We start from the raw sequence: 26,220 nt of genomic DNA, 5'->3' as shown, positions 1-26,220 counted from the left end.
GTTCACTTGCTGCTTTGATACCAGGTGTTTGTATGTGAGTTGAAACCAAATTTGGTTCTTATCACAATTCAGAATTTCTCGTTTGGTGTGAACATAAACTGATTCCTTGCTTTGAAGATACTTTTAGTCCTCGTGAAACAATAGTAGTGATGATGGATAACTCAAAAATTCACGTTAGAGGCCTAAATCAACTGTTTTGGAAGAAGATCTTCGTTCTAAAAACGATACCAAATTTTCCACAGTGCAATGCCATCGAAAGATCGTTTTAACAAGTGAAAGCATACGTTTCTAGGTTATATTCTAACAGATTGTTGTTTGCGGAGCGATTGACAATAGTAAAGAATAACCTGTCAGAGAAAAGGTATCAAGAGTTGACTGAGCAGACAATTAACAAACACTGTGCTCCAGCAATTAATGATGTTTATGATCCAAGGAACTTGGAAATTGAACTGAAAAACTTGGAAACTCAACGTGAAAGAGAACGTGTACATATTAATGCAGAAACCATAAATACACTTGTTGATAAAATCGATAGTGTGGTATTCATAGAATTGATACAAAATGCATTTTCTGTTGTTTCAGAACAAAACTGTACCAATTATCACGTTCACACGTTGAAAGTTGCTTTTTGTTGTACTCTTGAAATGCCACTAAAAAAACGACGATAAATTTACACACAATGTTGAGATAACCGATCATGTGTTATCTGCAATTATTGATTCCTATTGTGATAATTGATTATTTTCGAAATGACAATTAAAACTTTTTTACCAAACTTTTTTTGTAAATTGTGTTTTGCTTTTTGGGACAAAAATGGGGTTTTCCAATATGCCAGATTAAAGCTTACAAACTATATAGTAGTAATTAATTTTGGTTTAAATTACATTTTTAATTTCTAAAACTACACATTAAATTTTAATGAAAGTTTTTAATTCTTTTTATCACACAAATTACATAAAACCAATTTTTAATAAATAAACTTATTAATTACACGTAGTGTAATAATAAACAGAACAGTATTTCAATATACAATTAAACACTTTATATACAAATGACAGAACAAACACAGAGTATTCACGTTAAAGTTTTTGATATTGGTTCATATAAAACAAGACTTGGATTTGCAAACGAAAAGGTACCCAATAGAATATTCAAAACGGTTTCGGAATTGATAGAATACCTTTTATGGGGTGTGGTATTGGATCACATGAAAATTATTATATTGGAAATGAAACAAATGAACGTCATGAGAAATTATTTTTAAAATGTCCCGTAGAACGTGGTATTGTTAACAACTACGATGATTTTGAACGTTATGTTCATAATTGCATTAAAAAATATTTCGAAGTAGATTCTGAAAATTTGCCAATTTTGTTAACAGAATCAGTTAATACAACGACAGAATCAAGACAAAGGATTTGCCAAATTGCAATAAAAACATTTAATTTCCCACTTTTTTGTTTGGTTTCACAACCAGTATTATCACTGTTGTCGACTGGTAAGAGCACTGGATTTTGTGTTGAATCTGGTCATGGAGTTAGTCAATTTGTACCAATTTTTGAAGGTTCAAAGGTTCAAATGGGCGTGTCATGTTCAGAGCTTGCTGGAAAAGATGTACGCGACTCTATTGAGAAAATTGTAAATGAAAAAGGATTCACTTTTGAAGATTTTACAGAAAAAGAAACCCTCGATGAGATAAAAGCTACATGTTGTTATGTTGCTCAGGACTTTGAAGCAGAAAAGAAAAAAGACGCAAAAGAACTTGAGAAGATTTATAAACTCCCAGATGGAAGAGAAATCAAACTTGGTGCAGAAAGATTTGAATGTACTGAACAATTGTTTATTCCAGAAAATTATGGAAAGGAAATAAACGGTATTGCCCTTCAAACTTATGATTATTTGATGCACGTTTATCCAGATGTCAGAAATCAGTTATATGGAAATATTGTGTTAGCTGGTGGTAACACAATGATGCCTGGCTTTGTCGGGAGATTCAAGAGTGAATTCACTAAATTTACACCAGTATCTGCAAAAATCAATGTAACTGCACCAGAAAATAGAGATCACGCTGCTTGCATAGGAGGTGCCATTTTTGCAAGTTTGTCAACTTTCGAGTCGGCTTGTGTATCAAAGGAAAAATACGATGAAACTGGACCAAGTATTATTAACAGAATTTGCCCATAAACACGTTTACTCTCCTTTTTTCAATATTTTACATTTGTTTGTTTTAATCAAACAACAATTAAAAAAATAATAATTTAATAAAGGTTATAAAATATATAAATTATATATATGAAATCTTTCATTTTGGTATAAAACTATAACTTGTACCTTGGGTGATTTTTTAGATCAAACCGTTTTTTTTTTCTGCGCTTTTTTCAATCATACATTATTGGTCTTTTAGTAAGTCAATAAACTAAATATTAAATCAAAAATTCATTTTACTTTTTATGTTTTTTGAAAGGCAAAAAAGATTGTTGTGAATATTTGAAATATTATTATAACTTAACATAATTAATTTTTATGTTAAGTGATATAATTTTTGTGGATTCGATGTTTTTATAAAATTCATGTCTTTACGATTCGATAAACAATTTAATATTTTTTAATAATAACAACGAAAACAATTTATTAAAAATATCTATTAAATTAATTACGAAATGCAACATTCGTTATTTCCGTTTTCACTAACAACCTTTTTACATTTTAGAAAACACTTTTTACCAATAGACGTGACTGTTTTAGGAACAAAAATAGTAAGAGAAGTACATTCTTTGAAACATTCTGTTCCTAAAGATTTAACTGTACTTGGTATTTTAATTGTAACCAACTTTGAGCACCCACAAAAACATGAATCATCTAGTTTTACGAACCCATTTGGTAAAACAACTTTTTGTAGATTAATGCACTCCCAGAAACAAAAACATTCAATGCATGTCACTGTTGTTGGAACATCAAAATGCTCCAAACTTGAACACCTCTGAAAGCATCCCCAACTCAGCACTTTAATTTTAGTTGAAAGTGTAATTTTACACAAACTTGTACACCCCTGAAAGCAGTTGTTATAAATGCGAGTCACGTGCTTTGGCAGAGCAAACGACGTCAATGCACTGCAATATAAAAAACACTCGGCTTTGAGGTCCTTCACTTTTCCTCTTATTTTTACCGAAGAAAGTTTGTCACAATAAGCAAAAGACTTTTGTTCAATACAATTTGTGACATTTGGTATTTCAATTGTCTGAAGCGACATACAGAAGCTAAAACACTCTTTACCGATTGAATGAAGTGACGAAGGAAACACGATGTTTTGTAAACTAAAACATTTGTGAAAAGTGAAGTCTTCTAAGATGTTAAGTGACTTGGAAATGGTCAGTGAAGTCAAAGCCGAACATCTTGAGAACGCACACGCTCCAAGTTGTGTGACACTACTGGGAATTTCAATTGACTCTAAAACACCGTTAAATGAAAAGCAGTCATAATCCATCACTTTTAATGTGTTTGACAATTTAATTGATTTCAATTTGGAGCAACCCGAACAACAATTGCTTTCAAGAAAAGTAACTGTATTGGGAATAATTAAAGAAGAAACTGAACTGTGATCAAAACACTCGGAACGTAATTTGATAATGTTGTTTGGTATAACATCTCCAAATTTGAGACGGTCTTGTTTTGTGTATACAACACTTTTAAATGAAAATTCTGTATTTTGATGGTTATTAAATGTACTGTAATCAACTTCAAACCACACATTAATCCGATAAAATTTGGTCTTTGATTGTACAGAAGTCGTGTTAGTGTTTATTAAATTGTTACCAAAACACTCAGCCTTATCATTCCAAAGATTTAATGTTTCTATATTTGGAAAATATTTTATTGTTGTTTTGTTAAGTGGAATAGGGTTAAAATGGAACTTTGCCATATTTTCTTTATATTTCTTATTTACAAATTCGATGTTTTTCAAATCTTGAATTGATTTGAAGTGTTGAGAAATGATCATAATGTGATATCCATCAAGGGAACTCATCTTTTAGAAATCAAGTTTTTTATATTTTACTTTAAATTTTTCTTTATCAAATTCTTATTAAAAAACAATTTTTGTGTGTTTCTAAAATGTTACAATCGATATTTTCTTTGTTTGATCCAAAAATTTAGATATAGGTTTCGACAAAAAAATCATGTTTTTCACAATAATAACAACATTTGTTTCAAAGTCATACAAAAAATAATTAAGTTTAAAATAACAATTTTTATCAAAAATGACAGTTTCAATAAATCTTTTGAATAACTATAATTATACTAATACATTGTGCTGTTGTCTATGTTATTAACATTAATTTATAACACATAAAATTATTCTTTTGTCGTTTACAATAATTTCTTTTAAAAATATTTATTCGTACAAATTCCATTTGTGAATAATAATATATACAATATGATTCTATTGTGTGTGAATGACAGAACTAAATTGTTTTAATAATAAAATTTTAGATGGCACCAATGTATTTAAACGTTTTTATATTTATTGTTAAAACTAATCACCATTAAATAAACATCATTTGTAGTTCAAATATATTTGTAATATACTTAATATTATACAAATTATAAAAACGTATAAATGAGTATTGTAAATTACTTCAATACAAATTCCAATTTATTCCACCTTTTTCTAAGTAAGCAAGCTTATCTTGTGACAGGTCAAAACCTTCATTTGATTTACTATTGGTTTCTACAACTCTTTTTGTCATTTTAACTTCTTTATAGTTCTTGGAGTCTTCATCAATAAGTTTTGACACACCACTCATCCACACCATTTCCTTGTGTTTTTTCTGTTTTAACTGAACTCCTTCAAACACATAAATTTTACCTTTCTTGAGCGATTCAACAATTTTCATGTCAATTGCTTTAAACTTTATTAAGACAGTGTGGCAAGTCCAATCAACGACTAAGACGTGTCTTTTGTCGGTTGCATCTTTTGACTTCTCGACTCCACTGATGTCTAAGACATACCCACACATATCATACAATTTATTATTTGGGAGGTATTGAAAGTATGATATTGGAGTGATGTATATGGAGTCAAACCCGTCTGCAGAAGTTCCATTAGGCATTACCATCTGCAAAGAAGTCATTTTAGCTTTTTTAGTTAAGTCTAGTGATGAATTGAATCAAATTTACATTTTTTTATTAAAAGTAAATATAAATATTATAATATTCTAAATTATTATTTTTTTATAAATATAACTACTTTTATTCAATTTTTTCAATTAATTTAATTGTTAACAAATATTAGATTTTTGTATTATTACGAAATACTATATTATAATTAAATTTATTATTAAGGTTTATGTATAATTTTATAAAAGTAAAATCATCCACGAAGTGCCACAAAACATATTAAAAACAAACACGAAAGAAGACCCAATTTATTCATATTCATTCTATTTATTATTCTTATATATTCTTTAAAAACATTGTAAATTGTTTCAACTTTATAACATAATTTAGTTTATTTTTCTTTATCATTTTATGATAATTATATATTAAAATCTTAAATTTAGTATTTATTTTAATTAACAATTACATGTAAAATGATATACATTTTACATGTTTAAATTTTAATCTTTTTTTAAACAAGCAGATTATAAAACTAATAATTGTTTTTTACTATATTTCTTGATGTTTTCATGAGCGTTGTAAAGTGTTGTACACAAATCAAACAAACTATTAAACAATCTTAAATTTAAAACTGTCGATATAATCAAAATAATTTTAAATTTAACACACATACCTGAATATCAATAAAATATTATTGTTTGTTTTAACAATAATTAATTCACTGTATAAATTATCAAGAGTGTATTATATATCAAATAACAATGAATAAGAATCAAATTATATTTTAATATTGTTTTTAACTTTGATATAATATATATCGAAATATAAATATTTATGCTTTTGCCTTATTATTAACTACATTTATGTGAAGTTTCATGTTGACAACAAAGTTTATACAAAAAATAACATAATTATAACAATATTTTTGTTATTTTATCAATAATACAATCATTTGTAATATAATTTTTATAACAATAAGATTCAAATTAAAATAATAATATAATGACAATGTAAATATATATAATTTAATTTATAGAACATTATTACAAAAATTGTGATTGTTTTCATTTATGTATAATAAAACACATCAACAATTATCATTCTATTAAGTAAATATTTTTGAACAAGTATAATTGAAATGAATTCCAAAATCGTTTTTATACAATTAATATTGATTGTGATAACTTTAAATTGACTTTTACTTGTTTAAATTAATTATAAGTATAATGTTGAAAACATTGATATTATATTTTCAATATGGTATCAATATTCAGATTTGATAAAAATTTAAAATAAAAATGTGTGTTTAAATAAAAATAATTTAGAATTTCCGTCTCAGATAATAAATTGAATAAAGTTTAAAGTCATTTTAAAATATCGTATTCATATTTAATTATTTTTGGAATGTTTCCATTTGTTTTTAAAACAATTGGTGTAATTATTGAAATATTTATAATAATAAGATTATATTTATTAAAATATTGAATTTATTACACACCTCTTAGAAAAACGATTTGAACCGACTTTGTTCATTTTTAGTTATAAATTTTAACACAACTTAAAAGAGTGTACCCAAAAATTAAAATAAGAAGCAAGTTAAGTGTTTAGTTAAACAATTCCGTTTTGTTGTTGTTTTAATAGTAATACAAAAACAAAATGATAATTTCAGTCAATTATTAGACCCTTTTAAATATTACAATGACAATATCAAGCCAAAACAATCAAAAATGTAATCTCGATTTTAAAAATAATTTATTTAAAAATTGTAACTTGAGTGTTAAAACATTTTTTATATTTTTATTTTAAAATTTATAAACATTTCATGTGTCAATAAAATATATTAAAAAAACCTCATCAATTTTTCATAACTACTCAATTCTATTTTTATTGTAATTTTTATTGATATGGAATAGTTGATACTTGATATAAAAATATCAATTTTTGTGTAGTTATTATAAATTAAGAATTGTCGATATTTCATCAAATCATTTTATGTTTTTAAACTTTTTTAATTGGTCATTACAAATTATTTTAAAAATTAATCAAAAATCAAACACCAGGGTCAGTCTTTATTTGTTTTATCAAAAAATGAAGAAAAACACCTATTTAATTTATTTTAAATAAACTAAAAAAATTAAGAATATGTCGACAAAATCGAGAATCAGAGAAAAAAAATCAATGCGTTAGAGAGCGTACTATGATATCTAATCTCCAATGTGCCTTACTTGCATTTATAGCAACCAAAGCAGAAATAGAACTAACAAAACAAAAGAAACAGAGTAAACTTAGTCGCGAATTCTTATGTGTTAATTTTATAAACTTTAGTGAAGAATTGTATACTTTCGATGTCAAAAAGTATGTGAAAATTAGGCTTAATGAAAAGCTGAATTTATTTATCAAAAATGGCTTTAATGCAACAACAGCACATCGTAAAGTAGTAAATGAAAAAAAGAGAGAAGTTTTGCATTTATTGGAAGATATATTATTTAACGAAGGTTTTGTGGTATATTACGAGAATGAAAACAGAGAAGGTATACGAGGAAACGTTTTTATTCAAATGCCCGATGGAAGAATTATAGAAAGAGATATGATCATTAATTTAGGAACAAAAATATGGAATGACTGTTTCGAAAAATTAAAAACAAAAGAAAAAGTTTTTTTAACCAAAAAAAGAGTCATGGAAATTTTAAACGCAATTTATGTCGAATAAAATCTGTGAAAATATGTGTGTAAAAAGGTATAATATGATATATTTGTAATATTATTTTTAGTTTTATTACACAAGTGTGTATTAAAATATAAATAATAAAATTTGACTGTTTTTAAATTAAAACATTTAAGTAAAAAAATGTTAATTATATTTTTTTATATTTAGATCTACAATGACCAACATTAACTAATAAACATATTATATTATAATTCCAATTATATTAAAACTAAAGTAAATCATTGCATTTGCCAAACAATAACCAGTAAATAGTGTGTAACGGAACATCGATAACAATACCCAAAAAGACAAACCCGATTGTTTTTATTTGTCCAATTATTACACAATTTCATGTAAAATTAGCGTGGATCCACCGTGACCCAAAAGCACAGGAACCACAAACGAGTCAACATAGTATGGACAAAGAAAGTGGGTGACATAGGAACGCAAATACAGTGGCTGAAAGGTGGACTTCCTTCAAAAAACACTCGCGGCAATTATTTTTTTGGTAAACGGGGTGAGGGTGGGAAAGGACGGTACCGTCTTTACATTCAAAATTATTAAATGTGACAACGTTTTCTAACGTTGTCCGGGCATTTTTAGACCATCTAAACTGGAATATTTCGGAAAACAATTAGAAACGTTTCAAAAACATTGTTTCACAATTTTTGCTAGGGTTTCAAAATTTTTTATTAACAAGTTTTTAATTTTGTTTTGTGTAAATTATTGCCAAGCGGACAACGTTTTAGACAGATTTTATTATAAAAAATCAATCAAATTTTATTTTAAAAACAAAGGCAAAAAAATAAAATTGATTTTGAATTATTTAAAAAGTATTTTTTAAAAATAATTAATAAATTTCCATTTATTACTACATATTAATTAAAAAATGAAAAAAAATATTTTTATATATAAGATAACAGATAAAATTGGTGAGATTTTATAACATCTTTTTGGGGTTCTATATTTGGCAAAATACCACTAATCATCAAATGTATTCAATTAAATAATTTTTGTTGTGAAAACATTTTGAAAATGTTATTCACACAACAACAAAAATTAAAAAATAATTTAGAAATAAAGAATGAAAACAATAAAATAATAAAAAACTTGATTGAAATAGTTCTTTTTAAATTAAAATATATCATTAATTATTGTCCTTTTATAATTATTAGAATCGTTTCTTATACGAATTCAGAAGGCTGAATAACTACTTGACAAAGAAAAAAGGATGGCAAATTTCTATTTTTTAATTACAGTGTAATTTTCATCGAGGTTTTAGAACCAACATAGGTGGGTTTGTTTACATTTCTTAAATAAAACAAATCGTTTTTTACCACATACTTGGGTTTGCTATGAGAAGGAATGTGAGTAATGATTGCGACAGTAATGCTTGACCTGAAAACACACAAAAATTATTTAAATAAAAAGCACATAAAAAATTATTATTCAATTAAAATTGTTGGTTTTTCTCTTTTTTGACACGATATTGATAAAGCTTGTTGATATTGTGTCTTCTCAAATTATAATTGAATATCCGAAGTTTTTGAAGTTGTTCAAAACTCCCCAAAAAGGTAGAGTGAAAGACCACACTGCGATGGAGATGAACATAAAAAACCATATTAGAAACAAAACCCAAAGCAATAAAAAAAATCACAATTCACAGAGAAAAAGATGTTTAGAATGTTGAAGATATTACTTTGTGTTTTGCCAAATATTCATCATTCCTTAAATTGGCATCGAGAAGAGAGCAAGTTGAGACAAATGTGTCCACTTGATGAGGTGTAATTTTTGTAACATTATGAGCACCTGATATGTTTTTTTTGAAATACACATTAAAGTCGTCTTGTTGGAGAGTTTCGTGCATTTTCCAAAGTTTTTTTAATAACGTTGTAACATTTTTAACAACAATAACCAAACAACTCTATACTCCACCCGATGAAATGGCAACAATTACTTTACCTGATTTGGAAAGTAGAAGAAAGAACGCGCTTTTTCTCCGTTGGCACTTTGGTGTTGGTTAGTCATATCAACCATTCAATATAGCAAATTAAGTTATCGGGAAACTTGGAGCAACCAATTTCTATTCAGAAAATTACTTATAATTGTCAAAATTTTTACGTATTATATCACAAATATCACCAAGTCTACTGCAGTACCATTGACGCGCTTCAGTAAAGTCTCGGTTTTTTCACACTCATAATTGGTGAATTGGAGGAGATCCAGAACTGAATTGTTTGAAGAGACGTTTCTTAATAAAGTTTAGTTCCATTTTCGTTTTCAGAAAAATCAAACGCTGTTCTTACTTTTTGTCTATCAATTTCTAATTATAAAAAATGAAGGAGTGGTAATTCCCGAAAAAAATAAACCCAAAACAACTAACCATAAATCTTTATCAAGGAATTTTGGACAATTATGTTTCTGTCAATCAATTTATTCTTTGTCAAGTAATTATTATTCCTTCTGTAACTTGAACAATAAATATTTAAATTTATTTGTTTGTTAAACGTTAATACTTCTTTCATAAATATTTTTATAATAAAAACACTTATAACTAATAGTTTAATAATTATAAGTATAACACAATTTTAGTTCCAAAACCTCACAACAAAAACCAATAAATCAGTTTATTTAAATTATAAAAAAAATCATTCAAAAAACTACCGAACTTTCATTGTTTATATCTAACTCTTTAAATGCCAGGTTGTGAATATAATAAATCAGAAAAATAAACAATTCAAACATTCATTCAATGGAAACAGTATTAAAACCTATCCGAACCAAGCCATTCCGTGTCTCTGACAAATCCCTTTATCAAAAACGCGACTTCAGCAAACCCACCCAGCCAACTCACAACAAACACAACACCCAAAAGTCGAAGGCGTATGTCAAAAAAGTGACTGACGAAGAAAAACTCGCCGAACAACGAGAAATAAAAAAGAGCGACTCAGCCTTTGTAAAACAATTAAAACAACGCAGAGCACGTATTAATAAATGTATTAATGTTATTAACGCCGAGGTCATTGGCTTGGAACAATCAAAAGAACTTCCAGCAGAGAAACTTGCTCAAGTCATTGAGTCTGATCTTCCTCAGTACAACCTCGGTACTTTTTTCTCTGCATTCCCAGAACCACTTGCTATCATTCAAAGGAAGTCACGACACGTCAAAATTGCTGAAGACCTTGATGAACGTCTCAAGACAGAAAAGTCCAAAACTGTTCTTTCAGCCGCCAAAAAGACGCAAAAAGTGTTTTACGAATTAGTCGACGCCGCAGCCAAAATTGGCATCTCAAGAGAACCAATTTTGATTGCACTGTTCTACAATTATGGACTCTCTTTACTTAATAACATGACACGAAGAGCTGCAAAGTTCATGAATGACTACAAAAAGAAAGGCGACGAGTTCCTCAGAAACATTCAAAAGAAATATGAAGCGGAGAAGCCTGAGAGAGACTTGAAAATCAGAATTAAAAAGTACAATCAAGTGGATGGAAATGTCAAAACAGTTAAGTCTATCATTACTTCGTTGGAAGAGACAATAACTCTATTGAAAGATCCCAAAAGCAAAATCAGCACGATGTCTACAGAAGGCAATGAGGAGTTTGTGTACGACGAAGAGTCAATAGAGTCGATTAATAACATCATTAAATTGAAGATGAAACAAATAGAAATGCTCCAAAAGCAGAATGATGAATTTGTTGAGCATGACGATGAACTGAAACGTTTAACGAAGTACAATACACTTCACTTCGTACTTGTGTTGGACCACAAGAATTCACATGTCATGGATTTGGATATAAAAGCTTCTTATTTTGACCGAGTGAAAAAGTCTGAAGAGAAAATCAAACAATTTGCTGCTGAGAAACAGTTCGTGAAAGACGTCTGTATTCCCGAAGACATAGTTGGAAGGTATTTGCCTAAATTAAATGGGAAAGTGAGAGATCGAGTTGACGATGAGTTCATCCCCAAAGTTGAAGATGTAAATACGAAAGAAAACTATACTGGAAATAAAGTGGTGAGTCAAAAAGCATTGGACAAAGCAAAGAAGAACGCATTTGAGATCAGTTTTACAGACTCGTTTGAGTGTAACCTTTTCAATAGGAATTTTAGAGTGTTTGGGAATGGGTTGTTATACAAAGTTACAATGGAAAATGCGAATTACCCACGAAGAGTCGAAAAGAATTATGGTGCTATTGTGATGAATCACGCCAAACAGATTTATGCTCAAGCGCATCCTCAGAATAATTCATGGGGTTTCAAATACATGCATGCAGAGAGTTTTGTTATTGCAAAGAACAATATCACTCGAAAGATGTATATAACCACTATAGAAAACTTGACTGATCTTGCAACAGCGTTGTTTGAACAAATTAACAACACAAATATAAACACCAAAAAAATTTATATTTCTAAATACGAAACAGGACAGAAAGTGTTTGAAGATTATTCATATCCAGAGATCTTGGAGAAAATTGAAAATAACACAATCGAACCCATTTTAAGAGAAGAAAGAGAAATTCTTTACAGAATAGAAATGAAAGAAATGATAGAACGAGCAACTAAGAAAATTACTTTCAACGAAGCAATAAAAGAACAAAACGACTATGAGTTTGATGATGAAGATTATTCCTTTTCAGAAGACTAAATGGTAAGCCATTAATTATGATGTTTTTATGTTGTGAAATAATTGTGTTTAATATTAAGATTTGTATTCGATACAGTTGTACTTCGTTGAAACTCATGTTGTTGATATATTTTTTAACAACAATACTAAAAATAAATCAATAATATATACAATAATAATTGGTTAGAAAATATGTGTTTTCTGAATAAGTACAATATCCTTTAAAAGTACGTCACTCAGCATTTTAAACATGTTCAAATATTGCTCAATTGAAAACAAATCATCAATTTATGAAATCAAAAGTAAATCAATTTTTAATTTAAAAAGGTATTTTTTATTAGTTTTTATATAGTTAACTGTGAATTTAAATATAATGTAAATTTTTATAATAATTTTGAGATTAAAAATTCAATATAACATATATTATAATTTTACAAACCATACGAAAAACATACCAAAAGCAATTATACTTCCTTTTTTATTACATGTTAGTGGAGTAACATAACTCTGTTTATTGAAGTTTTCACTTTTAAAAACTTCAATGGTTGAAGTTTTATGTTCTTCAAAAAGTCTCATTTTTTTAAGTCATTAATTATATAACATTTCAGGAAACTATACCAAATAGAATCTCACATAACAAGCAACAATTCAAAAATCAAGACCATAATATTTAAAGCCATTATTTAATAATAATTTCAGAGAGATGAACAAAACGATGCAAGCATTAACAAAAGCAATGTCTGTGCTGACCGAAACTACCAATGGCCACGGTGGTGCAGTTGTCAGACGCAACGGGAAGATCATGAGTCAAAGTGGAATCAATTTGACTGACAACGAAGCTGTCCTGATCGCAGACAAAATGTTCAGCAACGATTTCGAGTATTTCCAGATGAACGGAGTGACCATTGGGAATCACAAATATGCAGTGACCAATTCCGACAAAGAGGAAGGTGTAGTTACAGCAATGAAAGGCAACAGTGGAATTAATATAGTCAAAGGAAAGAATACTATAGTCATTGGTTACTATAACAATACTTCAAAGCCGGTCACTGCTGGTCAAAACCACATTGCGACTTACTCACTGAAGACCATTATCAACAATGGAGAGCTTCCAAAAGAAATTCCGTTTTCTGTACCATCTGTTTTTAGAAAGGAGTTTTCTGCACTGAAGAGAAAGGGAGAAATCAGTTGGGACGACTTGGTGAAGTTACTTGTTGGACCAACGAAGGGACATGGTGGGGCAATTTTACGAAGTGACGGACAATTACTTGGACAAGATGGAATAAAAATGACTGAAGAAGAAGCGAAAGCACTTGCAGAGGTGTTTAAAGAGAACAATTATACCCTTCTGAGAGAAAATGGAATCAAAGTCAATGGCAAAAAATTCCCAGTGACCAATTCAGATGATGACGAAGGCGTTTTTACTGCTATGAAGAAGAATGAAGGGATCAATGTTGTTAAAGGAAACAATATCATTGTTGTTGGGTACTTCACCATGAAAACGTCAAGAGTGTTACCTGCTGATAATCACCTCGCAACATACAAACTTGCCAAAGAACTTGAGAAATACACTATTGAGGAAGAGAAAAAGTTAACTGTGGTCTCAAATAACGTTGTGGAGAAATTTGAGAAAGAAGAAGTTAAAGAAGTCAAGCAATTTGATTACAAAGGCGGGTTTGAAGCAATCAAGTCGGAAGGAAAAGGTCATGGAGTAGCCGTGTTGACTCATTCTGGAGCAATTGTTGATCAAGAAGGCCTCAATCTCAATCAAGAAGAAGCAACTCTTATCAGCCAGAAAGTAATTGGAGGTGAGGTGGACTATTTCCAGATGAACGGAGTGACCATTGGGAATCACAAGTATGCAGTGACCAATTCCGACAAAGAGGAAGGTGTAGTTACAGCAATGAAAGGCAACAGTGGAGTTAACATAGTCAAAGGAAAGAACACTATAGTCATTGGTTACTATAACAATACTTCAAAGCCGGTCACTGCTGGCCAAAATCACATTGCAACTTATGCATTGAAGACCTTAATTAATGATGGAAATCTTCCACAAGATAACAAAGTTGTGATGCCGTCAATATTCCACAAAGAGTTACAGAAAATCGAGAATGGCAAATTGAGTTGGGCTGACATGTCAAAGTTGCTTACTTTGCCATCGTGTGGGAATGGTGGAATTATTTTGAAGTCCGATGGTGCGATTTTGAGTCAAGAAGGCATTCACATTTCAGTTGAAGAAGCGAAGACCATAGCAGACACTTTTAATGAGCAAAAGGTCTCTTCAATGTGTTCCGATGGTGTGATGGTTGATGGTAAGAAGTTCTCAGTGACCAATTCCGATTCCATAGATGGGATGGTAACTGCAGTGAGAGATAACGAGGGTATCAATATCATCAGAGGACAGAACGTTGTTGTCATTGGGTATTACAAGAAAGCAGACCCAATTTTACCTGCCAAGAACCTTAAGGCAGCATTCTCTGCGTTGTCCTTGGTTGACGACATAGAGGATGATGACGCCCAAGTGGCGTGATAAGGGCTATTCTGAATAACTCTTTTTGGTGAAATTTTGGTTATTAGTCAATTTAACTGTCAATTTAATATAATAACAAAACATAGTTGATGTAACAATTTTATAATAATCATTCTAATAAACATTTGAAATGGTTTAATAATTATTATGATAAAATACTCAAAAACATAACAACTGTTAATCACAAATTTATTTTATTTACAACAAAAATATAACAATATAACTTATATAAATTGATTTATGTAAAGTTTGTGACGTTGTCTAAATCTTCAACAACAGTTTGAATGCTACAACGTTCTTTTGGGTTTTGTTTCCAACAATTTTGAACAATTTTAAATAGATTGTTTGGTATATTGTTTGAATTTTCAACTCTTTTTCCCGAACACACAAACTCGGCTATTTTCCATGGGTACTTGAACATGCTTTTTGTATATATTTCACACCACCCACACACTTCGAATAAAGTCACCCCAAAAGAATAAACGTCCGCTTCTTTCTTATACTTTTCTTGTTTCAACACTTCGGGTGCCATGTAAGTTGGAGACCCAATACCCTTTGTGAATGTCATGTTTGTCATCAACATATTAATATTTCTTGCACTTCCAAAGTCGGTCAATTTTGCACTTACTTTCTCGTTCAGATCAAGAGAAAATACTAAAATGTTGTCTGGTTTGATGTCTCGATGTAATATCCCATTCTCGTGTAAATACAATATTCCTCTTGCTCCATCTAACATCATTTTAACTCGAATTTTCATTTTAACTTCGTCATTTCTTTTGTTTTTTATCAAGTCTTGTAAAGATCCAAATTGTGCAAATTCAGTGACCATACACACCTTGTTTGGTATGAATACGGCACCATAAAAGTGGACGATATATTCACTCCTAAATTTGTCCATCATCTCAACTTCTTTATCAAATTCATCAATTGACTTTTCATTGTTGTCAAATTGTTTCATCTTTTTAATAGCAACAACATTACCTCTAAAAGTCCCTTTGTAAACGACACCAAAAGATCCTTCCCCAAGTTTTTTTTCTTCTATAATTTCGTGGTAGTCGAGTTTTGTGGTCATTACTGTTTTTGCAATCATTTTTATTGTGTTAAATGTGTCAACTCCACTTGACAAGTTTTTAGAAACCAAAGCAATTTCGCTTGTGATGTTTGATGAGTAATTTGGTATTAAATGGAGTGAAAATTCACACGCAACCCCTTTCTTTAGAATAACAATACTTGGTTCAATTTTGAGTTGATAATTCTCTTCGTTTAATTTTGATGATATTTGGATTTTTATAGTTTTGGATATTATATTACCAACACATAGAAGTTCACGACTCTCTTTGCCAACTGGTATCTCATCACAATTGGTGTTAAATAACAATACCGTTTTGTTGATACAAACTCCGCCTTGCAATGAAGTGAATGATATGTTTGATTTTTTCATGTTGAACAGAGTTGTGGTTTTCTCTCTTTTCTTTAATTCAATTTTTTTAATGATTTTTTTGATACAAACAAATACAATTGTTGTCAATACAATAAATGTCATTATACATATAATGACAATAACAATTATCATCCACCACACAATATGAGAATTGCAGTAAGTGCCATTTGCACTTGGAATGTACCAAAATGAACATTTAGTACATTTCGATTGACCAGCTTCTTTGCAATTTGCAATTAATGAAATATCAATACATTTTGAGTCAACCAAAACATCATTTGTATCACACGAAGTACACACATCTTTTGTTTGTAAACACGTTAAACAAGTCTCGTTACATTTTTCACATTCATTTGTGTTGACTGTGAAATACCTACCAGAACATTTTGAACATCCATTTTGTGTTGTTTCTAGTTGACATCCAACAATGTCGCTTTGTGGTTTGCATTCATTGTTAGATGTTCGATAATTTGAAGAGTTACAAGTCAAACAACTTTCTCTGTTGTTGCAAGTCCCACATTTGACATCACATTTTTCACAAGACAGACCACTTCTAAAATAACCATTAGTGCATTTGACACACCCACCCGAGGGTATAAACTGTATGCAAACACCATCCAAGTTATTGTTGGTAATACATTTGTGTTGACTCAAAAAAGTTCCTTCTTTACAAGAAAGACAAAACGTTGAAGTTGATAAACAGGTGCCACAATTGCTATCACAACTCACACAATTCCCATGTATTAAATAGTATTTGTCATCACACCTGGCACATCCATATTTTGTTGTTTCTTTACAATTGACTTGTGAGTTATTTCCACTGTTTAGTATGCAATTTCCACTGTCATCTGTTGTGTAATTATCAATGCATTCAACGCATTTATTATTGAGTGTAAACACACAATTATCTTGTGTTTCAGAACACCTCCCATTTTGTTCCATCTTTTCTTTTTCTTTGCACGTTGTTGATTCACAATTTCCACTCTCTGTGATTCCATAATTCGTTGAACATTTCGTTGGCTTCTCGATATCACATTTCGTCCAGTTTGCATTAGTTGTTAAACAATTGTTACACTCTGAGTTATTAATGTAATATCCATCTACACAATAAACTATGTTGTTGTAAAAATAAATCGAATTTTCAATTGTAGAATGGCAAATTCCGTCATTTCCAAGATAATAATTATCATGACATATAATACATTCACTGTTTTTACATGTCATACAGTTGACATCACTACATGTATCACAATTGGTGTTGAGCTCTCCTTCGTAACATTTCAAACAGTTTATCCCATTTGACCATTCACATTTATTATTTGAAATACATACTCCATATAGAACAACATGATAATTATCACATTTAATACACTTATTTTCATCACCAATCTGACAATTGTTATTATTTTGTATGCATTTGTTGTCGGCATCTAAATAAAAACCAATTTCGCATTCAACACAATAATTATTCATGTTGAACGTTTTACAATTTGAAGTTAAACCAACACATATGCCATCATCAAGTCTTGTTTTATAATTACATTCTAAACAAATTGTTTTTGACAATGAACTTTTCATCAAAATACAATTTGGACTTATCAAATTTTCAACTGTCTTATTCTCAAAATAAAACAAAACGATATCATTTGTACTGAATGATTCCGTCAATGTTAATTTATGTATTTCTGTCATCTTTTCTTTAAATAAAACAAAACAATTCCCGCCAATAAAAATATTATTAATAATTCCTTCTACTTCCATTTTTATCTCTGTTGTAATACTTGATATTTCAATATCAAAATTCAAATTTGGATAAAGACTTAATGTGCGCACTGTTGAATTGTAATTCAAAAAATAAGTAATTTGTGTGTTACTTTCTTTTACAATTAGTATCCCAAATGAAAATTTGATTATTCCATCTTCAAACAACGATGTTATATTTACACAGATATCATCTTTCATTTGAATTTCTTTGATTTTATTTGCATTATATATTTTTACATCTTTGTCAATGACGAGAATGGTATTAAGCATTTCAATGTGTTGTAAAGTTACAATTGAAATGTTTTGATTTATATACAAATAACATATTGTGTTGCTATCGTCACATGGGCAGTGTGGATATTCAAACGCGTAATTTTTATTTCCATTGTAATTTGTTTGATAAACACTTTGATTTAAAGTACACACTACGGTTTTGTTTTGTGGTATATTTTTTGGACAAAATCTCATCAGTCTACTATTTGATAAAAGAAATGCAGTTCCATCAGTAAAATTATAAGGAAAATCGGTTGTGTTTAAACGATTATCGTTGTTGTCAGAGTTTAAACAATAAGGACTGTTCATTGAAAACACGTCAAAACACTTTGAATTTCCAATGGGATTTGTTATAAAAAATGCTTTGTTTGTAACATTTGAATATAAGTGGAGCCAATTAGATTGCCATAACACAATTGGTGGCTTGTCAAGTTGCGGATTTTCAATCAAGAATTCTCCACCAATTGAAAATGAACCATAAACATTAATTGTTGCGTTATCTTCGATAGTCAAATTTAGGTTTGAGTGAAAATATCCTTGGAGGATAACATTCGTGTTTTTGCTTATATCAAAAAGTTGTAAAACATTAATCCACGAATTTGAACGGATAATAAAAACGTTTGAAGACGACAATATTAATGAACCAATCGAATTCAATGATATAAAATAAAAGTTTTTATCCAAACAAATGGATGAAATAGACAACATAACATTGTCATCACATTTAGAATTATTGTATGATATAAATCCATCACTTTGTTTCATTCCAATTGGGTAACAATCACATTCATATGAATTTGCAATGGCTACAAAAAATAACATTATTGCAAATGATATCATAATCAATTAAAAAGATCAATCATTATTCAAAACAATGATAACACATGATTTCGCCAAGTATTATTTTTATTTCAATTACAATGACTTAAAATAATAAAAATAAATTAATATTGTTGTATAATTTTTTGTATTTTGGGTGTTTTATCATCATAAAAATAGACAACTCAAAGTTTATTTTTTGAATATCATATTTAAATAACTTTAATTATTTACAAACATTTTGACTATTAAAGTTTTTAAAATTTGAAACTTTGTAAATGAATTATTTTAACTGGTATGTTTTGTGTATTTTACAAAACATATTAAATATGTTGTTTCATGTGTTATATTTTTATGGAATTTTACCAAGTTTTTGTTTTAAAGTTTCTGTGTATTTGTTCGTCAATTTGTTAATTTTAACACTTAACTGGCCGAAAACCAAAATTTTATTAGAATAATAACAATATCAAAAAATGCCTTCTTGAAAAAGGTTGTTAAAAAACACCAAAAACCCCTTCTTGGCCGAAAACCCGAAAAATGACCCAAAACTTAGTCAAAAATAATAAATATGAGGACTCAATTACCTAAGATTTGTTTTTGAGGTTAAAAATAGCAACACATTTGTCAAATTAAAGTCAACCCTTTCAAAAGCAAGAATGTATGGTAATTTTTGTTCTCTTAAGAACGGTCATTTTAGACAATCAGACCTTAATCACCACTCTATAGAAAACTTGATTTTTGTTTCAGTCTAAAGTGCTTACTCATGAGAGAACCCGCTCTTCCGAAGTGCCACTTTTGTGATATTTTACTATATCTCAGAACCCCAAATTTGTTTTATTAAATAATAATATACTAAATACATATATAACAAATCTTGTCGCTTAAACAAGACGTATATTAATATTACGAAAACGAATCATAACAAACTCAATTTAATTTGATTTACGTTGGTGTTGAATAGATGAACAGCAAGTTGCTTTTTAATTTGATAATATTTTGTTTTTTATCGAAGATTTAGTTTATGTTATTAAAAATAGATTTTAAATAAAAAAACCAAAAAATAATCTCTTTAAATTATTAAAATTTAATAAGATAAATAAATAAAAAATAAATAAAACAGTTTAGTTAGTTATTTATTTAGTTATATAATTAATATAATAAAACAATTGTTTACAAATTCTCCAAACATCATTTTTTATTTGCTAATTTTAAAAATTTCTATAATTTTAGTTTATGTTATTATGATTATACAAAATAATTATTTTATTAAGTCTTCACTTTCTTAATTATTTTTATATGAATTCTATCAAATTTTATTTTGAAAACAAAGGCAAAAATCAAATTTGGTAAAAAACTATTTTAAAAATTATATTTCTTAGCTTTAGGCCATTTGAGTGTTAACAATTTAAAAAATAAATATAAATACTCAAATAAAAAAATGACAAATAAGTGTAACACATAAATACATATTTTTATCATTAATCAAAATGAACAACAAAAGGTTTTATTGTATTATATTGTTATTACCAATGTGACAATTATTAGTTACTGTTTAGTGTTATTGTTTACATGTTTTCTGTATGTATTTAAGTTAATTACTTTATTATTTAAAAATATTCTACATATTATTTATGTCATTCTCAATAACAATTCAATATGTAAATTAATTAGTCTTACAATACTGTTACTGTTTTAAATAAACACAAAATATATTTTTTATTTTTTAAGTGATACAAGAAACAGAATAATTACTTGACAAAGAATAAATTGATTGACAGAAAAATGATTGGCCAAAATGCCTAAAAAATGATTCTTGGTTAGCTATTTTAGGTTTATTTTTGGGAATTACCACTCATTCTATTTTTATAATTAGAAATTACTTGATAAAGACTAAAAACGGCGTTTTTTCCAAAAACAAAAAATGGAACTGAACTCAATTAAAAAACGTCTTTTCGAACAATTCAGTTCTGGATCTCCTCCAATTCGCCAATTGTGAATATGAAAAGCTAGAGACTCTATTGAAGCGCGTCACAGGACTGCCGGAGACTTGGTGATCTTTATGGTATAATACATGGAAGTTGTCACAAATACTGGAAATTTGAATTTTTTGAATGGAATGTGTTACCCCGAGTTTCCCGAAAACTCGATTTGCTATAATAATTCATTAATATGACTGACCAACACCGAAATTTCAATGGAAGAAAAAAGTTTTCTTACTTTTCCTTTTCAAATTAGAAACGGAAACTGTTGCTATTTCATCAGGTGGAGCAAAGAGTCGTTTGATGATTGCTGCGTTTGAAAACATGTTAGAAAATGCACAAAACTCTTCAATTGGACGACTTCGGGTGTGTTTCTAAAAGCATGGCAAGTGCTCTTAATGTCACAAAGCTATCACTTTATAAAGTGGAAACAATCATGCCTAGATGCTCTCTTCCCGAAGATAATTTAAAGAATAACGATTTTTCAAAAAACACAAAAGGACATTTTAAACATTCTAAACAAATTTTTCTGTAATTTGTGACTTCTTTGTTTGGTTTGATTTCTTCTGTGACTTTCATAATTTCCCTCTCCATCTTGGCGTGGTTTTTTCACTCCAATTTTTGGGAGTTTTGAACACATTTTAAATTCCATTTTTTCGGTTATGAACTGAAGAGACATGATATCTTCAAGCTTGGTCGATATCATGTCTAAAAAGAGAGTATAAAACAACAGTTTTTATTGAGTAATAATTCTTTTATACTTTTTTCCAAATATTTTTCATGTTTTTAAGGTCAAGCATTACTGTTATAATTATTACTTACATTCCTACTTATAGTGGGTTCATAAAGTGGTCAAAATCCATAAACACATTAAAAATATTTGTAGAACTACTTTTGGAACCAAATGTATAACATAATTCACTTAAATTATTTGTTATTATTTTTGTTGATAACCCATAATATTTTGATTTTTTGTGACTTAATGGGACAAGCAATAAAAATTCAATACTCAAAACAACCTTTGATTTAAAAAACAACCATTAAAACAGAAGAAAAAACTACTAACCGATTTTGGAATGTTTTCATTTGAAATTCAACATTTTTTGTCTTTTTATAACCATTCATTGGGTGACGGGTCAATTACAATTTTTAACGGACGTTTTTTATTACAACGAGGATAAAACTGGACCAATATTTTCTTATTGATAAAAATTTGTTTAATCACAATGGCGAAATACAACAGTAAATTAAAAATAGTGTGTTATAATTGTATTAACATTGTAGTGTGCACAAATCTATATTACCATTTTATCGTGAAACTGTTTCATATCAGATAAGTTGTTAGGTGCTGGTGTAAAAATGATCTCTTGTTAAGAAAAATAATTATCTTATTCGTTCTAAAATTTAACCCATATATGTACAAAAAAGAATGAAAACGTTTTTTTCTTTCAAAGTTTGATTATTTAAAACGATAGTGTCGAGAAACAACAACTTATTGTGGTTTATCACTCTTTTTCATATTTATTTTGAAAAAAATAATAAAAATGTATTATAAATATTTAATTATAATAATTAAAAATATAATACAAAAAGAATAATGACAAAAAAAATAATATTCATAAGCTTTATTCTTTAAGATTAAAGATCACATACATCACATCAATAACAATCAAAACATTACAAAGAATACGCTAATATATATACTTTACTGTTCTATTCAATATATTGCGAATTTTATCGAACAACAAGGCATTTTAGATAAGTTAAAACATTTTTAATAAATATAGTAAATTCAAACAATGTTAATAGTTTATTTTTCAATTAATAAATATAAAAACGTTATAATAATTTATAATCATTTTTTGTTACTCTAATACAGTAGGGAAAATAGACCCAGTACTTTAGAAATGAATCCGAACCTTTAGTAAAAACTCCTAATGATTAGGGCTTCTTCCCGTTGGAATGAATGTGCACAAATTTGAAACGACCAACCATTTTAACCCTTTGAAAAAAACTGAAACTTTACAAAATTGTCCAATCAATTCAAACTAATTTCATTTTTCTTTTTTTTCAACATTTTTGTTTTTTTCTCTATATTTCATTGCGCCAAAACACCATTAAATTACGGGAACTACAAATTTGAACAATTATGAAATTTGAACATTTTCTATTATAATTAGTGTTAAAAACCTTGTTTATAGAAAATGTTTTTTCATCTTAATATAGTCTTTTCCAATAAACAATCAACATGTAAAATAATTTGATTATGATTTAAGATTCTTTCTTTATTCTTAAACTTTGGACTTCATGAAAATAGTATTCAACAGTCCAGGCACCTCGTAACAAATATTGAGGTGGTGAATATTTGTTATTTTATGAAAATATTTTGACAACCTATGATGAAAATGAACCACTTTACATGTATAAAGTTTCTTTTATTACTTTATTATAATAATCTTATGTTATAATACCAAATTGTTCATTTTTTAATTCCAAACAATTTAAATTGTTATTCCATTTTTAAATCTTCTTTTTTAAAAATAATTATTTTTAATTTTAATAGTTTTGAATAGCTTTATTATATATTTAGGTTAATAAGTGGTTAATTAAAAATTACAATCATTTAAAGAACAAATTGAAAAAATCAATTTATTTCATACTGTTTGTTTCATTCGTATTTGTTTTATTAATTCGTTTGTATCCATTAACACAATAGAAAGCAACAACCAAAGTGATACAAGACCTCTCTAGTTGTGTTACTATGAGAGGTGTCTATAACTGGGTTTAAAAACCCAGTTAAAACAATCAAAATTTGCTGCGGCTCGGGATAAGAGGTGATCGACGAGAGAAAGGCATCTCTCTTAAAATTTAAACAAATTGTTGTATTTTTTGTTATTTGGATTTTGTTATTGGTATTTTCTTTTATGAATAATGTTATTGATAAAATGTTGTTATAATTTTGTTATTTAAATAATGTTATTGTCGATTAGTGGTTTTGTCTCAAAAATGTATTTTTTTACTGTTTCACATTTATACCAAAGTTGCCCCAATTGTTCTAATGATCCTAGTTCATTTCTCCTACTGTATATCACTTTAATAAAATTAAAATACTATAACATTCTATACAAAGCTATCAATTATTCTATAAAAATCTTTGAAATAATACAGACTTATCATTAGGAAAAATGAGTGAATAACAGAGCCAACACAACACCAAACGACTTTATTCTTTGGTTTTAGAGAACTTAAACATTATCTTTGAACTAAAAAAATAAGATGTTTGTTCTTTGTATTAAATTAAATTGAATTGGATTGAATTGGAAATACAAATTAACAAACCAGAATCGGCTCCGTGCCGCAACGACCCGACGGAACCCCCTCTTCATTTCCACCACAGCAAGTGGAAACCAGCCAACTCTCGCCGATTGAACGGTCTCAACTCGAGATCGTCAATTTGGCATGGTTTCAGGGTGTTTGTTGATTACGACAAAAAACGAGAAGATCTTGAAATTAAACGATTTTGTTGGTTTTATGTTCTTTTTGATTTGGAAAAAAAACATAATTTAAAAAAGAAAATGATATTGGTATGTTTATATGGGTTTTATTTTAAGATTTGCATTTTTTGTTGAAGATTTAGCCGTTATTTAGAAGATTCTGAGGTGAACAACGTTTGGGGACTGAACAACCTTATCCGACTAACTCTATATATGAAAGAAATTGTGTATATATTTAAAATAGAACAAAAATTTTAATGGATAAATAATAAATTATTGTTTAAATTAAATAATAAATATTTATTAATTAAAGGTGATTTTGAAGATGCTTCAAAATACTTGGGGCTGACAATATTTATTTGAAGTCAAAAACATACGTAAAATAATTAAGAACACGTAACAAAAGGTTTGAAATGTGTGTCAAATAATTATAAATATAAATAATTAATAATTATTTATTTATTTATAAAATGACTTCCCAATGTGTGCAAGTTAAGGTATAGTTCATTTCTAATTTTTTTTATTAAAAAAATAGAATCATTAATTTTTTGAAATTTTGAAAAAAAGATTATTTTTAGTTTAATTATTAATTATAATTTTGAAGTTATTACTAAATTATACTTTAACTTGCACACCTTGTGACGTTGCAATTTTTAACTTTCACACTTCGAATACAATAAATTAAGCAACAATTTCGAGAAAGCGACCCAATGGAAATTATCGAAAGACCAGTTCTGGACAACAGTACACATCGATTTGTAACAATGAACTGCACCTATTAAACAGACCATTTGTTATTGTTTGCTATAAAATGGCACAGAAAAAACATAATGTTTATCACATTTCTTTTTGTTGCTTCAAATCACGATGACACAAGAGACATCGACAATTATTCACGTCTTGAAACACAACAGTTTTTACATTAAACACATAGACAAACCATTACCCAATTTTTATTATTTAATTTGCTTTTTGTAGTTTATTAATTCAAGCACCAAAGGGTTGTGTGTTTTTTGAAACAATTTGGAAACGAATAACATTTTTAAATAAAATGTTTTTCAACTGGAATTTAGTCTTGCACGCCCTTTCCCTGTAAAAAAGACTAAAAATTTTAACTTGCACACCTTGGGGAAGTCACTTTACATTAAAAAGTGATTACAAAAACAATTACAGTAAAACCTCTCATTAGTAGAGTAAATGGGAAAATAGAACCCCTCATTAGTGGTTTTTGTATTTTTATTTTTCCCTTAATTGCTTGATTAAAACCAATAAAATAAACATTTACTGTTATAAAAATATCAGTTTTAAAGAACGACACGTGTTATCTTAAAAAAATAAATAGCAAATCCAAAAAATTCAATATGTCTTTTGCAAAACCAATGAAAAGACGAATTAGACTAAATGTCGAAGAAAAGATACAAATTATTACATGGTTAAAAGAACCAAACCTAGAAGAAGAAGCTTTGTATCACTC

The 26,220-nt window shown here is 28.3% G+C and overlaps 7 protein-coding genes across 7 annotated transcripts; 4 read left to right on the top strand and 3 right to left on the bottom strand.

Annotated features, from left to right (window-relative positions):
• Positions 1-1,185: 1,185 nt before the first annotated feature.
• On the top strand, positions 1,186-2,184 carry EIN_269610 (actin, putative; the record flags this gene model as incomplete). The annotated part of the gene is made up of 1 exon (XM_004257848.1): positions 1,186-2,184. One exon carries the CDS (start codon positions 1,186-1,188, stop codon positions 2,182-2,184), a length of 999 nt encoding a protein of 332 aa, XP_004257896.1.
• A 469-nt stretch (positions 2,185-2,653) lies between these two features.
• On the bottom strand, positions 2,654-4,024 carry EIN_269600 (hypothetical protein; the record flags this gene model as incomplete). The annotated part of the gene is made up of 1 exon (XM_004257847.1): positions 2,654-4,024. The coding sequence occupies one exon, from the start codon at positions 4,022-4,024 to the stop codon at positions 2,654-2,656; it is 1,371 nt and encodes a 456-aa protein (XP_004257895.1).
• Positions 4,025-4,634: 610 nt separating this feature from the next.
• Positions 4,635-5,129, bottom strand: EIN_269590 (hypothetical protein; the record flags this gene model as incomplete). The annotated part of the gene is made up of 1 exon (XM_004257846.1): positions 4,635-5,129. The coding sequence occupies one exon, from the start codon at positions 5,127-5,129 to the stop codon at positions 4,635-4,637; it is 495 nt and encodes a 164-aa protein (XP_004257894.1).
• A 1,890-nt stretch (positions 5,130-7,019) lies between these two features.
• EIN_269580 (hypothetical protein) lies at positions 7,020-8,386 on the top strand (the record flags this gene model as incomplete). The annotated part of the gene is made up of 4 exons (XM_004257845.1): positions 7,020-7,027; positions 7,065-7,109; positions 7,255-7,739; positions 8,229-8,386. The coding sequence occupies 4 exons, from the start codon at positions 7,020-7,022 to the stop codon at positions 8,384-8,386; spliced, it is 696 nt and encodes a 231-aa protein (XP_004257893.1).
• Positions 8,387-10,574: 2,188 nt separating this feature from the next.
• EIN_269570 (hypothetical protein) lies at positions 10,575-12,467 on the top strand (the record flags this gene model as incomplete). Its single annotated transcript, XM_004257844.1, has 1 exon — positions 10,575-12,467. One exon carries the CDS (start codon positions 10,575-10,577, stop codon positions 12,465-12,467), a length of 1,893 nt encoding a protein of 630 aa, XP_004257892.1.
• A 682-nt stretch (positions 12,468-13,149) lies between these two features.
• EIN_269560 (hypothetical protein) lies at positions 13,150-14,976 on the top strand (the record flags this gene model as incomplete). The annotated part of the gene is made up of 1 exon (XM_004257843.1): positions 13,150-14,976. One exon carries the CDS (start codon positions 13,150-13,152, stop codon positions 14,974-14,976), a length of 1,827 nt encoding a protein of 608 aa, XP_004257891.1.
• Positions 14,977-15,214: 238 nt separating this feature from the next.
• On the bottom strand, positions 15,215-19,294 carry EIN_269550 (protein serine/threonine kinase, putative; the record flags this gene model as incomplete). The annotated part of the gene is made up of 1 exon (XM_004257842.1): positions 15,215-19,294. The coding sequence occupies one exon, from the start codon at positions 19,292-19,294 to the stop codon at positions 15,215-15,217; it is 4,080 nt and encodes a 1,359-aa protein (XP_004257890.1).
• Between the last annotated feature and the right edge of the window lie 6,926 nt (positions 19,295-26,220).

The sequence above is a fragment of the Entamoeba invadens genome (assembly GCF_000330505.1).
Source record: "Entamoeba invadens IP1 unplaced genomic scaffold scaff_1105074726705, whole genome shotgun sequence".
NCBI classification, from domain to species: Eukaryota; Evosea; order Mastigamoebida; family Endamoebidae; genus Entamoeba; species Entamoeba invadens.
The sequence above is the reverse complement of the archived record's forward strand: the minus strand, read 5'-3'. Positions and strand labels throughout refer to the sequence as shown.